The sequence below is a fragment of the Diorhabda sublineata genome, chromosome 6 (genome assembly GCF_026230105.1).
Source record: "Diorhabda sublineata isolate icDioSubl1.1 chromosome 6, icDioSubl1.1, whole genome shotgun sequence".
Classification (NCBI taxonomy): Eukaryota; Metazoa; Arthropoda; class Insecta; order Coleoptera; family Chrysomelidae; genus Diorhabda; species Diorhabda sublineata.
This window is the reverse complement of record NC_079479.1, coordinates 35,411,471-35,424,839: the sequence shown is the minus strand read 5'-3', so window position 1 is coordinate 35,424,839 and position 13,369 is coordinate 35,411,471. Positions and strand designations below refer to the sequence as shown.

Genomic DNA, 13,369 nt, shown 5'->3' with positions numbered 1-13,369 from the left:
TATGGTCTTATATTGAGACGAAGTATCGATTAATATTTATTTAGAGATATGAATAGTTGAGGTACAAAATTGATACTAATATCAAAAATTACAGGATGTAGAAAATAAACAATTTGAAATGATAAAAAGTATCGTTTTATTTCATTATCAATACAATTATAGAATCATTCGCTCGAATTATCGCTTTCAATAGATTCAATAAATGGTATTATTTCGTCTGTAACTGTACATCCTGTTGTGATTGTTGTCGACGATTCTTTAATCGTGACGAAAGTATAATGAGACGCCATTTCCATAAAAACCATCATATCAGCCACGATTAATATGGCAAAAAGAAAAAATTCATTTGCCTAAAATAAATAATCTGTCAAAACTACGATAAATGACAGTAAATCGCCAGGACCGGCTTGGATAACAAGTACCTGACTTTTAAATATATTTAATTGCGTTATAACAGTAACCAGGAGGTTACCCACAGCTACAGATAAGTACCAACCAGCGATCGTTACTGTTTTCATACTTCTAGGTGCCTAAAAGTTATATAAAAAAACCATTTTGAATGATATATGTATAAAAACAAATTTTAATTTGTCCATTTCGAAATTCCTACTGATTACGAATTAAAAATACAAATAGAATGTTTTAAATTATCTTTTATTATCATCAAATTTATTTTTCACACAATTAAAGAGTTAATACTCTCAATTGTGAAAATGTTTTTGTTTGTTCGTGTTTCGAAAGGTAAATAAACTCACTTGCGTAAACGAAAATTCCAGTCCGGCAACTCCGAACATAATTTCCGCAACCGATATTAAAAAATACTGAGGCAACTGCCATAAAATGCTCACAGTATTAGGTACGGCCATCGCAAAAAGTTTAACAAACTAAAGAAAAACATTGAATTAATAATATTGAGAAATGTATGCAACCAATTAAACATGTGTAAAAATAGTTGCCTATACATCGAAATGACAAAACATCTAATTCATAAGCATAGAGAAATTAATAAAGATAGAGTGAGTAATATATAAGTTCTTCTAGTCGTCAATAAATTCCAAATTGATTATTCTTCTCTTACCACTCGAAACTTTCATGTCATTTCGATATAAACAGAATAGAGTAGAGAAAAATGATCTTTCTCTCTCTGCTAGCCGTTCGGTACAATCTCTTATCTCACTCTCTGTATCTTTACTATTTACTCTATGTCCATTAGAACTATCCGGAACGAGAAAATGGCAACGTAGGATTGTAAATGAAATCAATTCAGGATATAAATTAATGAATGAACATTAATTGAATGAATTATTTGAGGTTAAAGCGTTTTTTACGTGTAAAAAGATTCTGCTTACTCCAATTTGCTCTTTATTTTCTCTTATAACCAAAGAATACACTCCCCCAAGGGCTAAATGGAATAGTTTTTCATAGAGTATTTTTTCTTCTGTACTACTAATTTGACATTCGTACCTAAAATTAAATTAGTCCAATTTTTTAGGTCACTCAAGCTTAATTTCCCCTTTGAATATGAAATAACTGTTTCTATAATTTAAAAACGTCGCCGATATATTTTTATTTTAATAAGATATTAGTGAAACCTCTATACGAATAATATTTCTCTATGGCGAGGATTGTGTTCATTCTTGGAAGCGGCGGAATGTCTCCATATATAAGGATTATTGTGTAAATGAAAAAATAGAAAAATTTCGAATTTTATTTTACATTCTTTTTAAATCAAGCAGTAAAAAATCAACACAACAAAAAAATCAAATCAAAAATCCACAGAATAACCAACTTGAAATTAATTCACTCTTATTAGTTTATAATAAAGTGTACCCTGAACTTACACTCCGTGTGGTAGTTCCATGTACGCACTTTTCGCGACGCTTGGACGATCTGAATTCGGTACAAAGTACATATCCTGTGTTCCAATTTGATTTTTCAAAGACACCGTTACATTATGTAGATAATTTGTATTTCTTATATAAATAATTCTAAAATTATTCCTCAGTTATTATGAGATGAATAAATAATTAACGAAAATTTGCCATTTTACCTGATTCTTGGATAGCCATTTAATGATTTATTGAAATCTACCGGATCGATTACGAATGATTGAACACCGTTCTGTTGATCGATTCCAATAAATATCGAATAGATCTACAATGTTAATAGGAGTGAATATTCGATGGTTTTCGATTTAGTTCAATGAACCAATACGTTTATAGGAATAACGACTGTCGAAATTTTATACAGGTCCGTCTTTAAAAAAATTTATACTATATTTCTATAATTCAAATAATGGAAAATTATGAAAATTATGTTTTCTGACATGGAAATTTCATTGGAGAACAACATTTTTTTTTACTATTACTAATTAACTTACCTGGTATTCAAAACATACCACGTTCATTTCGAACCTGCGTCTACGGATTTCTAAATTTCCGCAAAAAAACGGCGCTTCGACATACAACTTATACGAGGTATGATTGTAACAAACTATATTATTAAATCTAATAATGTGGCCTGCGTTTACCATCTGAATATCGTCGAAAGGGTTTGTAACCTATAATTTTTCACTTTTTGGTCAATAAATTTACGAGATATGGTCATTAAAGATCGAAAAGTCGCTGATGTAAACAAATCTGTATAGCCGTAGCATTAATTCGCGTCAGAATGGATTTAGAAAACCACGTATGAGCAAATGGAGGCATTTAGGGGATATTTGAGAAGTTTCTGATGATCAAATTTTTATTTCTGCCAAAAAAATGATCCAATTGAATTTAACAGTCAAATTACCTTGAGATTACATGGTAGAGTGTTGATAATGTTAACGGCGGCTTGATGTTTTTCCGGCAGACGAGGGTAAGTCGTTTCTAGAACTAATTCCAAAACACCCGCCGAAAAAAAAGCGACACCTACAACATTATTATGAAAAATTTCGCATTTATTCGAAAATATTCGTAATCTACCTGCAATTAAACCTCCGAAAGCCATTCGATGTAAGGAATTTTGCAAAAAATTGTATCGAGAAAAACAAGGGTAGAACACCCTGTCTAATATGGGGATTATTATGAGTACTAGGGCGGGGTTAATCACTTGCATTTGGTCTGGAGCGACGTCGATAGGTCCAAGAATATCTCCGTTCATATGAGACGCCTATTCAGTGAATTGTAAATATGGAAAAAAAATTAATTAGGAATTTAATTTGACACAACTCGTCCCTTAATACGCCTCTGTTTATAAGCAGGAACGTTCATTTAGTATACGAGGGTTTCTATACAAGTTTTGAGATCGCAAATAAATTCAGTGAATTGTAAATATGGAAAAAATTAATTAGGAATTTAATTTGACACAACTCGTCCCTTAATACGCCTCTGTTTATAAGCAGGAACGTTCATTTAGTATACGAGGGTTTCTATACAAGTTTTGAGATCGCAAATAAATTCAGTGAATTGTAAATATGGAAAAAATTAATTAGGAATTTAATTTGACACAACTCGTCCCTTAATACGCCTCTGTTTATAAGCAGGAACGTTCATTTAGTATACGAGGGTTTCTATACAAGTTTTGAGATCGCAAATAAATTCAGTGAATTGTAAATATGGAAAAAATTAATTAGGAATTTAATTTGACACAACTCGTCCCTTAATACGCCTCTGTTTATAAGCAGGAACGTTCATTTAGTATACGAGGGTTTCTATACAAGTTTTGAGATCGCAAATAAATTCAGTGAATTGTAAATATGGAAAAAATTAATTAGGAATTTAATTTGACACAACTCGTCCCTTAATACACCTCTGTTTATAAGCAGGAACCTTTATTTAGCATACGAGGGTTTCTATAAAAGTTTTGATATCGCAAATAAATTCAGTGAATTGTAAATATGGAAAAAATTAATTAGGAATTTAATTTGACACAACTCGTCCCTTAATACGCCTCTGTTTATAAGCAGGAACGTTTATTCAGTATACGAGGGTCGCTATACAAGTTGTGAGATCGCAAATAAATTCACTGAATTGTAAATATGGAAAAAATTGGTTAGGAATTTAATTTGACACAACTCGTCCCTTAATACGCCTCTGTTTATAATCAGGAACGTTCATTTAGTATACGAGGGTTTCTATACAAGTTTTGAGATCGCAAATAAATTCAGTGAATTGTAAATATGGAAAAAATTAATTAGGAATTTAATTTGACACAACTCGTCCCTAAATACGCCTCTGTTTATAAGCAGGAACCTTTATTTAGCATACGAGGGTTTCTATAAAAGTTTTGATATCGCAAATAAATTCAGTGAATTGTAAATATGGAAAAAATTAATTAGGAATTTAATTTGACACAACTGGTCCCTTAATACGCCTCTGTTTATAAGCAGGAACGTTTATTCAGTATACGAGGGTCGCTATACAAGTTGTGAGATCGCAAATAAATTCACTGAATTGTAAATATGGAAAAAATTGGTTAGGAATTTAATTTAACACAACTCGTCCCTTAATACGCCTCTGTTTATATGCAGGAACGTTCATTTAGTATACGAGGGTCGCTATACAAGTTTTGAGATCGCAAATAAATTCGGTGAATTGTAAACATGGGAAAAAATTAATTAGGAATTTAATTTGACACAACTCGTCCCTTAATACGCCTCTGTTTATAAGCAGGAACGATCATTTAGTATACGAGGGTCGCTATACAAGTTTTGAGATCGCAAATAAATTCGGTGAATTGTAAATATGGAAAAAATTGGTTAGGAATTTAATTTGACACAACTCGTCCCTTAATACGCCTCTGTTTATAATCAGGAACGTTTATTCAGTATACGAGGGTCGCTATACAAGTTGTGAGATCGCAAATAAATTCACTGAATTGTAAATATGGAAAAAATTGGTTAGGAATTTAATTTGACACAACTCGTCCCTTAATACGCCTCTGTTTATAATCAGGAACGTTTATTCAGTATACGAGGGTCGCTATACAAGTTGTGAGATCGCAAATAAATTCACTGAATTGTAAATATGGAAAAAATTAATTAGGAATTTAATTTGACACAACTCGTCCCTTAATACGCCTCTGTTTATAATCAGGAACGTTTATTCAGTATACGAGGGTCGCTATACAAGTTGTGAGATCGCAAATAAATTCACTGAATTGTAAATATGGAAAAAATTAATTAGGAATTTAATTTGACACAACTCGTTCCTTAATACGCCTCTGTTTATAAGCAGGAACGTTTATATAGTATACGAGGGTTTCTATACAAGTTTTGAGATCGCAAATAAATTCAGTGAATTGTAAATATGGAAAAAATTAATTAGGAATTTAATTTGACACAACTCGTCCCTTAATACGCCTCTGTTTATAAGCAGTAACGTTCATTTAGTATACGAGGGTCGCTATACAAGTTTTGAGATCGCAAATAAATTCAGTGAATTGTAAATATGGAAAAAATTAATTAGGAATTTAATTTGACACAACTCGTTCCTTAATACGCCTCTGTTTATAAGCAGGAACGTTTATATAGTATACGAGGGTTTCTATACAAGTTTTGAGATCGCAAATAAATTCAGTGAATTGTAAATATGGAAAAAATTAATTAGGAATTTAATTTGACACAACTCGTCCCTTAATACGCCTCTGTTTATAAGCAGTAACGTTCATTCAGTATACGAGGGTCGCTATACAAGTTTTGAGATCGCAAATAAATTCAGTGAATTGTAAATATGGAAAAAATTAATTAGGAATTTAATTTGACACAACTCGTCCCTTAATACGCCTCTGTTTATAAGCAGGAACGTTTATATAGTATACGAGGGTTTCTATACAAGTTTTGAGATCGCAAATAAATTCAGTGAATTATAAATATGGAAAAAATTAATTACGAATTTAATTTGACACAACTCGTCCCTTAATACGCCTCTGTTTATAAGCAGGAACGTTTATTTAGTATACGAGGGTCGCTATACATGGAAAAAAAATTGTCCGAAACAAATATACGAGGTGACGACTCCAAAATATTGAACAAAATCCACGAGGCATATCGAAACTTAACCAGCAACCCTCGTACAATCAAATAACGATCGAAATTGATTTAATTTACTTGAAACGTCCACCGGGATCCCTGTTGATCGAACAGCGACCAAAAAATCGGCAACGGCACAAACAAAAACAATATTCCAGATACGATCTTCATATCGGCGACAAGTTGATGATTGAATTTATCTTCGGCGACGTCTAACCAATGACTGGAACGCGTCCCCGTCCTAAATCTAAACGTCACAGCGTACTGAATTTTTATTTTTATCGTTATCGATAATTAAGAAACGGACTCACCCAACCGCACTTCAAAAATTCCACCAAAATTTTCTTTTTGGGCGATTTGAGTTTGTAGAAATTTTTGCCGACGACGAACAGAACTGAAATTCGAAAAGGGGGGCGGAATATTTGGTCGCGGGCGGGCGGAATCGGTACTTACGCATTGAGAGGATCATAAGCGCGGCTGGGAATCCGAAGGCCAGAGCGTAGCAAGTGTCGTCGCCGAAGCAGGACACCTTCCGCAGTACGGGGGTCAAGGTCATACCCACGAACCCGCCCAGATTTATCGTGAAATAAAATACGGAGAAAAAATGTATGAGGAGGTCCTTTTGGGCCGGCAGATTGAATTGCTCGGCGCCGAACGCCGCTACGCAAGGTTTTATACCGCCAGTTCCGATCGCTATCAGCGTCAAACCGACGAAGAAAAATAAACTAAAATTGGAAAAAACCAACGTCAATGTTAAATATTCGGCTGAGACAACGTTTTCTAGTCGAATAATATATTTTGATATCTTGTAATTTAAGTTCGAATGATGTTATGGATTGAAAACATTCATTAAGTTATTTGGGACAACCGGTATATGATTTTACCAGCGTTATAAACGAGATCATAGATATTAGCGAGTATTGTGCATAGTTGCCAAGTTGTATTTTTTTTCAGTTATTTTGAATAATTGTAATGTCGAAAGAAAAAAATTAAAACGACAGACACTGATACAATTTCAAGACTTGGCAACAATGGGTTTTAAACGAGATCAATACCGGATGTCCTTTGTTTTGAAAACTGTGAAAGATTTTCTTTAGATCCTGCCGAAATTGTGTTTTTTGATACGAGGAGTTCGAAAAATATATCAGTTTATAGAAAAAAAATTATTATCGGAGAAAAATTGAATTTCCCCGAGTAGTATACATTTGATCCGGAAACTAACATGATTTTTGAATTTTTCGGAGAAAAATACATGATATACCATAGTTTTTCGCATTCTTGTGATATAGAAATGTATAATTAAAAATTATCTCAAAAAATTCACAAATTCCAAGAAAAATTTGACACGCTCGTATAAAAAGTTCCATATCTCGAAAACCATTTGAGATATTGATTTATTTTTGACATGGATTCCTAAAATTTCATATTTTTCGAAAATATACAGGGTTAAAGTTGAAATACATTTTTTTCGAAAAATAACAATATATAAATTTATAGAATCCTCATTTATAGTTTGGCAACGTTGTAATACAAATAAATCGAAAGGGGAACGTCGATACTATCATAAAAAAAATACAACAGCCCCCCCCGTGTACATACAAAGCGACTTATATAACAAAAAGTTAGAAGTTATCAAACAAAAGTCCAAACTTCAAAAGGGCCCCCCTTTGTTATGAAAATTGGAAAAAAATTTTCCAGATTCTGCTAAATTTCTGTAGAAAGAGGTTTTTTCATACGAGGAGTTCGAAAAAAATATCAGTTTTTCGAAAAAAAAATTATTATCAGCGAAACATTGAGGAAAATTAATGAAAATTGAATTTCCCGGAAAACTATACATTCGATCTAAAAATTAACACGATTTTTGAGTTTTTCGGACAAAAATACATGATATACCATAGTTTTTCACATTCTTGTGATATAGAAATGTATAATTAAAAATTATCTCAAAAAATCGACAAATTTGGAAAAAAATTTGACAAGCTCGTATAAAAAGTTCTATATCTCGGAAACCATTTGAGATATCGACTTATTTTTGACATGAATCGATAGAGAAAACTTGTATCTAAGTGACTCTCCATATTGGATTGCTTCAATTTCATATTTTTCGATAATATACAGGGTTAAAGTTGAAGTAAACTTTTTTTGAAAAATAACAATATATAAATTTATAGAATCCACAGTAATGGTTTGGCAACGTTGTAATACAAATAAATCGAAAGGGGAACGTCGATACTATCATAAAAAAAATACCACAGCCCCCCCTGTACATACAAAGTGACTTATGTAACAAAAAGTTAGAAGTTGTCAAACAAAATTCCAGACCTCAAAGGGGCCCCCCTTTGTTATGAAATTTGGAAAAAATTTGTCTAGATTTTGCTAAATTTCTGTAGAAAGAGGTTTTTTCATACGAGGAGTTCGAAAAAAATATCAGTTTTTCGAAAAAAAAGTTATTATCAGCGAAACATTGAGGAAAATTCATGAAAATTGAATTTCCCGGAAAACTATACATTTATTCTGAAAATTAACAAGATTTTTGAATTTTTCGGAGAAAAATACATGATATACCATAGTTTTTCGCATTTTTGTGATATAGAAATGTATAATTAAAAATTATCTCAAAAAATCGACAAATTTGGAAAAAAATTTGACAAGCTCGTATAAAAAGTTCTATATCTCGGAAACCATTTGAGATATCGACTTATTTTTGACATGAATCGATAGAGAAAACGTGTATCTAAGTGACTCTCCATATTGGATTGCTTCAATTTCATATTTTTCGAAAATATACAGGGTTAAAGTTGAAGTAAACTTTTTTTGAAAAATAACAATATATAAATTTATAGAATCCACAGTAATGGTTTGGCAACGTTGTAATACAAATAAATCGAAAGGGGAACGTCGATACTATCATAAAAAAAATACCACAGCCCCCCCTGTACATACAAAGTGACTTATGTAACAAAAAGTTAGAAGTTGTCAAACAAAATTCCAGACCTCAAAGGGGCCCCCCTTTGTTATGAAATTTGGAAAAAATTTGTCTAGATTTTGCTAAATTTCTGTAGAAAGAGGTTTTTTCATACGAGGAGTTCGAAAAAAATATCAGTTTTTCGAAAAAAAAGTTATTATCAGCGAAACATTGAGGAAAATTCATGAAAATTGAATTTCCCGGAAAACTATACATTTATTCTGAAAATTAACAAGATTTTTGAATTTTTCGGAGAAAAATACATGATATACCATAGTTTTTCGCATTTTTGTGATATAGAAATGTATAATTAAAAATTATCTCGAAAAATCCAAAAATTTGGGAAAAAAATTTGACACGCTCGTATAAAAAGTTCTATATCTCGGAAACCATTTGAGATATCGATTTATTTTTGACATGAATCGATAGAGAAAACGTGTATCTAAGTGACTCTCCATTGGATTGCTTCAATTTCATATTTTTCGAAAATATACAGGGTTAAAGTTGAAATAAACTTTTTTTGAAAAATAACAATATATAAATTTATAGAATCCACAGTAATGGTTTGGCAACGTTGTAATACAAATAAATCGAAAGGGGAACGTCGATACTATCATAAAAAAAATACCACAGCCCCCCCTGTACATACAAAGTGACTTATGTAACAAAAAGTTAGAAGTTGTCAAACAAAATTCCAGACCTCAAAGGGGCCCCCCTTTGTTATGAAATTTGGAAAAAATTTGTCTAGATTTTGCTAAATTTCTGTAGAAAGAGGTTTTTTCATACGAGGAGTTCGAAAAAAATATCAGTTTTTCGAAAAAAAAGTTATTATCAGCGAAACATTGAGGAAAATTCATGAAAATTGAATTTCCCGGAAAACTATACATTTATTCTGAAAATTAACAAGATTTTTGAATTTTTCGGAGAAAAATACATGATATACCATAGTTTTTCGCATTTTTGTGATATAGAAATGTATAATTAAAAATTATCTCGAAAAATCCAAAAATTTGGGAAAAAAATTTGACACGCTCGTATAAAAAGTTCTATATCTCGGAAACCATTTGAGATATCGATTTATTTTTGACATGAATCGATAGAGAAAACGTGTATCTAAGTGACTCTCCATTGGATTGCTTCAATTTCATATTTTTCGAAAATATACAGGGTTAAAGTTGAAATAAACTTTTTTCGAAAAATAACACTATATAAATTTATAGCATCCACAGTTATGGTTTGGCAACGTTGTAATACAAAAAAATCGAAAGAGGAACGTCGATAATATCATAAAAAAAATACAACAGCCCCCCCGTGTACATACAAAGCGACTTATCCAACAAAAAGTTAGAAATTGTCAAACAAAAGTCCAGACTTCAAAGGACCCCCCTTTGTTATGAAAATTGGAAAAAATTTTTTCAGATTTTGCTAAATTTCTGTAGAAAGGGGTTTTTTCATACGAGGAGTTCGAAAAAAAATATCACTATAGGCACAAAATCAAATTAATCATTTTTTTCTATAATTATCATAAATATTTCGTTTAAAAAAACTACTTACGCCGGGTATATACTGATTATAGGAACAGCAGCAATAAAAATAAGCACGTGTCCTATTAAATAAACAATCCCGAAGTTCCTTATAGTCCTGGAAGAAACAATCAACGGATACAACACACAAATGTCAAACGCGAATGAATAAAATCTGTAAAAAATCGAATTACTCAAAAACAAAGTGCAAATTTACCTGTATCTCCCAAAATACACGTCAGCACAAATAGCTCCAGCCATTGGAACAATATAACACACCATCAGAAAGCCATGGTAGATAACGGTCGACGTACATTCCGACAATAATAAAACGTTTCGCAGATATATCGATAGAATCGCTAAAAATTATTCGGATCAATGCAAAAACCGAATATTCGTATTCCAAAAGTCGATAAGTCACTAAAACTGACGCACAGACGGCGTTGGAACTGTCAAATCCACATGACGTTTACGAAGTACCAACTTTCGACAGATTATACGTCAAATGTCACGGTATTTCGATGATCCGAGTGGAGCGCAGTCGATGAACCGCGTCCGAAGACGCAACAGTCGACGGGGAAGGTTGCGGCTTCAAAAATATCGAAGAAAAACCCGCTACGTGTCGGTAAAAACTATTCGGTGATATGTCTCGCGGGGGGTGAATCGGGACCGATCGAATTTCAATATGGATTCAATCTACTTACTTCTTAAGCCGGAAAAAGCGAATCTCTCGCAAAATTCCGTGGCTATTATGCATAATATGGCGACGGAATTGAACGATTCCTAAAAAAATTGAGCTGTCCACTTTACCTTTAACCAGTTTACGAAAATTATTTACCTGATACATAGGGGTGCGGATATAAACGGTAAAACTACATTAGACACGTGTCAAAACGTAATTGTCAAAGTGTAATTTGACGTTTCTAGTTGTTTCTCTGTCTCCAGATGGCGTTTCGTCGCTAAAAATCGAAGCGATTCCATAGACAAATTCATAGTTCATAGTTCAAACACGCCCCATTTGAAGCCACCGCAGTCCGAGGTCATTTGAGAAGCCGATCAGGCGCTTTGGCTTGAAGCCTGATGTCTTAGATGGAAATATCCGGTTAAAAGTCCGGTTTCTGGTCCGATTTGGCGCCTATTTAGCTGAAGGATGGGTTCTGGACCTTTTGGTGGGTTCGCTGATTCCATTTTGGCGAGCGAATCCGCCATTACTGTTGGTTTAATTCTAGTTTCTAGGTTTCTGTAAACAATTCGAGTAGCCCTCGTATGACAACACGTTCCGAGTACGTCCGCCATTGAAAATGTCAAAATTCATCACGACAATGACAGATTTGACATCAGTGTTGCCATATTTTGAAACTTAACCGACGGTCAAATCGAATTAAAAGTTTTAGTAGCAATTTTTCCAAGTTTCATTTGAAGTGTCACAAAAATTCGTTGCTCTAAGTTCAATTCGAAGCAAAACAACAACCCCCGTACAAAGCGGTTGACAGTTGACAGCTGACAGCAGCCCTAGTTTAGTTTCTTGATGATCGCACCTCGTATAATAAGAAAAAAACGAAGTTTGGGACATTTTTTTATTAAAACTTAAAAAATCTACATTCTGAGACACGTATACAACATCGAAATATATAGTTCATTATTATTATAACATATAAAGCTCTTCATTTTAGGTTAGGTTGATATATAATACTTTTAAATCAAATATTTCGTACAAAAATAATTTTGGTATAATTATTTAACGTTTCAATTGTCGATTTATTAGCAATTAGCTTCAATATATTAAATACGAGATCATTTCATCGGTAAATACCACTGTAAATAGTTTTTTAAATGGAACAAGACAAATTTCGGGTTTATTTAAGTAGTAACTCGTCATTAAACCGTTTCGCAATAAATAATAAGGTCGAAAATCCAACAAATACTTCAGAAAAGAATTTGTTCACCCTACGACGGCCATTTTTAAATAGATTTCAGCTTATTTTGACATTGACAGCTGTCATACTATTAGTTGCAGGATTTTAAGTACAAAAAACTTTTTTTAGTTCAAACCTTGACCTTATGAACATTATACGGACTATTTTAAGTGTAAAGACCGCTATAATTGTTGTACCGCCCTCGTAGACCACTATTATTTATTAATAAATTGAAATTCTATTAAAAAAAAAAAGATTTTTTATGATAGCCCACCCAAACAAGACGATTTATAAACCTAAATATATGAAAAGAAAGAAATTTGTACAGTTTAATATTTAAATATGAATTTCGGGCACTAATATAACATGAAACAAATAAAACACGAAGCGTATTGAAAACCAAAATGGCCGATTTGACGCGAATGAAAACAAACACGTTTAACAAATAATTACCGAAACGTATATTCCTTTTAATAAACTTCAAATGATATTCCCCTTCTCTATTAGTGGTTGATATTTTTATTGTGGCAAATTACTTTTAAATTCATTCAATAGTAAGTCTACGATAAGTTTTATAATTTTATAAATCACATTGAACACATATTATATTCCACATTTAGGAAAATATTAGGAATTTCTAGAAGCTTTTTGAATAAACTGTAAATGATTGATGAATTCGAATGAGTTTTATACAATCCGGTTACAAATAAAATTTAATACATACATGTGAACTAATTCTGTGAAACAAACACATAAACGCCTGGTAGATAACTGCATTATTCGGTTTATTACACAAAAAGCAACTAAAATTCACTCCCCACCATGAAAACACGAATATTTAACAAGGTATTAGAAGAAATACACTTTCGACACATTCTTTTTAGTTCTGAAATTGATTAAAAAGTTAATATCAATATATAAATTGTAATGTACGTCAATAACCTACCACTTC

General features: G+C 32.2%; 1 protein-coding gene across 1 annotated transcript; it reads right to left on the bottom strand.

Moving 5' to 3' along the window:
- Positions 1-117: 117 nt before the first annotated feature.
- On the bottom strand, positions 118-11,348 carry LOC130445887 (peptide transporter family 1-like). Its single transcript, XM_056781775.1, has 16 exons — positions 11,340-11,348; positions 11,206-11,284; positions 10,719-10,860; positions 10,533-10,619; positions 6,467-6,738; positions 6,325-6,407; positions 6,092-6,277; positions 2,967-3,153; positions 2,794-2,912; positions 2,381-2,560; positions 2,051-2,154; positions 1,842-1,988; positions 1,350-1,464; positions 756-884; positions 423-530; positions 118-350 (listed from the first exon to the last, which is right to left on the bottom strand). The coding sequence occupies exons 1-16, from the start codon at positions 11,346-11,348 to the stop codon at positions 165-167; spliced, it is 2,133 nt and encodes a 710-aa protein (XP_056637753.1). The 3' UTR covers positions 118-164.
- Between the last annotated feature and the right edge of the window lie 2,021 nt (positions 11,349-13,369).